The sequence below is a fragment of the Lolium rigidum genome, chromosome 6, assembly GCF_022539505.1.
Source record: "Lolium rigidum isolate FL_2022 chromosome 6, APGP_CSIRO_Lrig_0.1, whole genome shotgun sequence".
NCBI lineage: Eukaryota > Viridiplantae > Streptophyta > Magnoliopsida > Poales > Poaceae > Lolium > Lolium rigidum.
This window is the reverse complement of record NC_061513.1, coordinates 47,226,172-47,231,235: the sequence shown is the minus strand read 5'-3', so window position 1 is coordinate 47,231,235 and position 5,064 is coordinate 47,226,172. Positions and strand designations below refer to the sequence as shown.

General features: G+C 42.3%; 1 protein-coding gene across 2 annotated transcripts; it reads right to left on the bottom strand.

Moving 5' to 3' along the window:
- Positions 1–1,971: 1,971 nt before the first annotated feature.
- Positions 1,972–4,727, bottom strand: LOC124666781 (small ubiquitin-related modifier 1). 2 transcript variants are annotated; one of them, XR_006991027.1, is made up of 4 exons: positions 4,622–4,727; positions 2,358–2,507; positions 2,122–2,264; positions 1,972–2,072 (listed from the first exon to the last, which is right to left on the bottom strand). XR_006991027.1 is itself a non-coding variant. In XM_047204111.1 (3 exons), the coding sequence occupies exons 1-3, from the start codon at positions 4,703–4,705 to the stop codon at positions 2,190–2,192; spliced, it is 309 nt and encodes a 102-aa protein (XP_047060067.1). In that variant the 5' UTR covers positions 4,706–4,727; the 3' UTR covers positions 1,972–2,189. The 2 variants fall into 2 exon arrangements, 1 of the variants encoding a protein (XP_047060067.1); XM_047204111.1 differs by having other exon boundaries at positions 1,972–2,264.
- Positions 4,728–5,064: the final 337 nt, after the last annotated feature.

The following is a 5,064-nucleotide window of genomic DNA, read 5'->3' as shown; positions in this document are numbered from 1 at the left end:
GAGAAAATATTATGGGGGAAGTAATGGGCTGTTGTATTAATGAGCTGCATGTGAACCTGATGGTGCCATGGTGGCTCGGAACAAAACTGAATTAGACTCGTGCACTGACCCGGGTCAAGGAGGGAACGACGGAGACGTGGTGGGTTACAACGTTGTATGTACGTGGGGTAAAAACGATGACGTGGCTCGCTGTGAGACCAGCAAAATGGAACCATCTATTAAGAAAGAGAAGATTAATCACAAACAAAATAATATCAGGCTCAGGAATACCTAGATCTAGAACTTTCCCTTTAAACACAACACAAAATAAGTAGTCTCTATCTCCGTATCCTCGACGTAGACAGGACAGGCAGAATAGAGGGTCACCAAAGCAAAACAAAGCACTTAAGCTTCGATGAACTAAAACAATCTTGTTAGATCATTGAGAGTTACAGGAGGATGATGGGATGGATGGATATGTTAGGGCATGGTAAGCGAGGTATGCGTGAATCATCAGGAGCCAAAGTACACGGATCTTAGTAAACAAACCTCCCCTGGTGTCCTTCAGCTGAAAAGTTTTGTAAAAATTGCAATACTAGTACAACACTTGTAATTTTCTGAAATTGTTGAAAAATAGGATGTTAAGTGGAATCCCAACTAAGTCTCACTTGTAGTATATTTTGCTTTTTCTAGTGTAAATTTTGACACAAAATTTAAAACTAGAAAAGATAAAATACATTAATAGTGAGATCCCACCTTGACACCCTATTGAAAAATACAACGTTATAATTATCCCAACTACAGCAAAAGTTTAATCCATTAATTTCGGGGGTCTCGTCTATGATCTATCTGATTCCAAAGGACAAACGAAAATCCTTCAATTCAAAACGGTCTCAGCTAATATGTTGTCCAGCCATAGGCGGAGGAAGAACCAAGCTCACTCTTAAACGACTCGCATGAGAGATTCCCCCAGGCGGCCTGCAAAGCAGCAACAGGCATAGAGCTACATCCAGACATCTCGACAAGGAGGAAGTATTCCAATAACATAATTACAGGTTTATAATAAGAAACCCAGGCAGTAGGGTTATCCTACAAAATCTCAACAGTAGCCACTCGAATTCCAATGCAGCCACACGAAACTACTCTCGTACATCTCCGTGTGCTCGACGTTCACAGGCAGAACGGACAGTCAACAAAGCAAAGTAATACAAAACAAAACAAAGAACCCATGATGGACAAAAACAATCTTCAGATCACTGGGAGCATCTAGACACTGGGCAGATAGATATATTAGAGGGTGGATAAACGAGCAATGAACACCAATGATGACCCTAGTGGACGATGAGATTGCTGACTGGAAGCTGGCAAGTGCTAAGGCACTTCATGCTGCTAGTGCTAGAGTAAGCCGTAGTTTCCTGGAACAAGGTCTTCCTCCCTTTTCTCTTTTCATTTGGTGACCAGTATGTTCTTTTAGCAATGAACTTAAGCAGTTGTCTGCTATATTCCAAAAAAAAAAAAAAAAATGGGGGAATGAGCTCCATCTTGGGAACCCAATGTGTCCCTTTGGGCACCTTGCTTCACCAGATCAATTCCTGAAGTTATGGAAACCTTGTACACTGTGTGATCCACATACACAATTCTCTGCTCTTAAGCTGCAGGATTTGCTAATTGCACTGAATTGCAGTTTCACGACCACTGTGTGATCTTCGCCTGGAACAGGACAATGAGACACCTAGTACAGTTTGTACACTGTGATACACATACCAAATTCTTCTGCTCTTAAGCTGTGCACAGATAACTACACTGAATTGCAGTTTCACGACCGCTGTGTGTTCTTTGCCTGGAACAGGACACTGAGTGACTAGCCAAGGGCTCAATCAGCTACATCCAATGTGCCCAACATCCTCAGGGCAGACAGGATGGTAACAAAGCAACACGAAACAAAACAAAGAAGCTTTGATTGACAAAAAAAAGCCAACAGATTGGAAGACATTGGATAAATGGATGGATATATTAAGTGGTGGATAAACAAGTCATGACAGGCTCAAGTACTCATCATCTTACTACTAAAAAGACAAAGCTTCCCTAATGTCCTTCAGCTAAGGGACAGGACCAAAGCTTCACAAGTTCTTTTTAGACTTCCATTCATAAGCTCTGAAGATAGATTAGAGTCTTCCTAGGCCAAGAATGAAGAGGCTGCGGCATCTTCTTTACGCAATTAGAGGCAGGCAGCCTCCGGTCTGGTGAAGCATGGCGTCGATCTCGTCACCATCTTCCATCTCAAGCTGAAACAGCAAACATGCAAGAAGTTATAGGGACTCTCGGTTATAGTGCAGCGTTTTTAGTTCAGGAATTTGCAGGAAAATAATAGCGCATACCTCATCAGGGGTCTGCTCAGCACGAAGCCTACGGCCATCAAACAGGAATGCAATGGCATTCATATCAACGGACTGGCGATCGCAGTAGGCGTTCATCAGCTTCTTTAGCTGGGTGGACCGCTTGATACGAAAGAACACCTCATTGCCATCCTACAGATAATTGGTCAGATATGTAAGACTAGGCATTGAGGTAATAAACTAAGCAAATCACTAAATACACATATAAAATAACTTGGTGAATTCACAACTGTTAGCAAGAAAAAGTTCACAAACTGAAAGCAGTTCATACAATCAGTACTATTCCTAGGGCAAGGGTCTTCAACATTACCTTATCTAAACTTTTACAACATAATAAGAGAGCGTGTTTTCAAAGTGTACCACTACAACAAACAATATACAACAAAAAAAGCACTATGATGTTCTTTGTTTATGAATAACTTAAAATCACTAAATATACAAACACCTGTTGATAAATCAGCAAATGCACATGCATATTCACAAGAGATTGTTCAAACCAAACAATCTGACTTTCATTTGGAGAGTTTGGTGACTACGAACACTCAATCAGTTCCAGAATACAACCTAAAAATCAGCAAACATACACACATATTGATAAATAAGAAAATATAAATGTATATTCATAACACTTAATTCAAACCATACATCTCATTGTTCCATTTGGCGTGTTTAGTCACTACAACCACTCAACCAGTTTCTGAATACTACCTTAAATATAAGCAAATATGCACTCACATTGGGAAATCAGCAAAAATAAATGAATATTGATAAGACTTAGTTCAAAACATACAATATCACTATTTCATTGGGAGGTTTTGGTCATTAGAAGCACTCAATCAGTTCTTGAATACTACTTCTGTCCATAAAAGGATGTCAAAAGTTTGTCTAAAGTCAGATGTATCTAGACACTTTTTTGTGTACAGATACATCTAAGTTTGGACAAACCTTCGGTAATTTTTATAGACGAGGGGAATACTACTTAAAGATGAACAAATATGCACTCATATTCATAAATCAGCAAATATAAATATATATTGATAGTACATAGTTCAAACCATACAATCTCATTACTTTGTTTTTAGGGCTAGGTCGCTACAAGAACTCTGTTTCTGAATACTACTGTAAAATCAGTAAATATACAAGGACATTGACAAATCAGCAAATATCTATGTATATTAGTAAGACTTAGTTCAGACAAAACAATCTCATTATTCATTTAGAGGGCTCGATCATTATACATGCATACTGATAAGGTATTGTGTTGAAACAAAAGTCTCACTATTTCGGTTGGAAGTCTTGGTCACAACAAGTACTGACCAGTGCCTGAATTAACACTGCAGATATTGAGTTAACAGAAGCGCCATAAATTTATCTAACTATTATCAGAATAGTTAAATAAATACAATTCGTCACAATTTGCGTCTGACTTCAAGATACACAGCTACTAATAACAGTGACAAACGACATATCACTTTCGTTTTTATGTGACCAGTTAACCGTGTACCATGTATGTGCACAATAACAAAGTTGTTCACATGAGACCTATTTTCCCGACCACATGCTGCATTTAATAGGCTTATTATCTGACAACGAGGAAGTAAAAGCACGGCGTGACTTACAATTATGCTTGACTTGATGACATTGATAAAAAACATAAACATCAGATCGTAATTGCTAAACAACAAATCCCACCTTGCGATAACCAAATACATGAATAAGCAACACAACCTACAGAGAGCTACAATGGTTGGATTCATGTGAACCTCGCACAGATCAACCGACTCACATTAACTGGCCAAAACTAGCTCAGATAATTAGAACTTGTGCTGGCAGGCAGGATCACCATGTTGTGCCAAATGTGCCTCCGGCACAGTTTAGCAGACAAAAGGTCGGCACAACAGGCGCGTCGTACTTCAAGGCATAGTGAAAGCATGAGGCTAGCACGCAGATTCCAGTGTTTTATGTTGCTAATCAGCTAATGTTCACCATTGTCTACCTCTAACAGGAATTCAGCATCCAGATGCGAGAAGTGGTGAAATCTTGATTTTTGTACACATTATTCGCAGTTTAATCTTGTCATCCCGTAGGCGTATGAAACATCTAGTAATCAAAACCTAGAACAACAGCAGCCGGCCATCCTAGTCAAATCGACGCCACAAGACACTGATTGGACGATTATGGTGTGGCGATTAAGGGCGATGGCGCAACCTTGGAAGTGGTAGAGAGGGTGGGGAGCGGGTGCAGACCTGGCCCTTGACCTTGAGGTTGATGTGGATGCCGCCGTCGCCGCCGGCCGGCTTCTTGTCCTCCTCCCCGCCCGCCGACGACATCTCCGCAGGCGCTGGCTAGCTCGCTGGCCAGAGATCAATCCGCAGCGCGCGCCGCCTGGAGCGAGCAGGGTTTCCCGGCGATCGATCGCAGCTGGGGTGGAGTTTGTCGCGCTTGTGCCGGCGGAGGGGAGGCGGACCCGGCGGAACTTATAGGGCGGCTACCCAGAGCCGGATTTGATAACGGGGCGTCACGTCCGTCCGCGAGCGTGGGGCAGTGGGCCGCGCGCGGGACGGTTCGGTCTCCGGATCCGCCTCCTCGTGGGCCGTGGCGTGCGTGAGACGCACGCGGAAACGAACAGATACCGTCGGTGGGTCCCACCACCTCCCCCGTGTGCCTTTTGGGCTCTGCTTATCCGGTT

Coding starts and splice junctions, on each gene's coding strand:
- LOC124666781 (XM_047204111.1), bottom strand. CDS start 4,705: ATGTCGTCGGCGGGCGGGGAGGAGGACAAGAAGCCGGCCGGCGGCGAC. Junction 2,508..4,621: donor ACCTCAAGGTCAAGGGCCAG/GTCTGCACCCGC, acceptor AATTATCTGTAG/GATGGCAATGAGGTGTTCTT. Junction 2,265..2,357: donor CTGAGCAGACCCCTGATGAG/GTATGCGCTATT, acceptor TTGCTGTTTCAG/CTTGAGATGGAAGATGGTGA.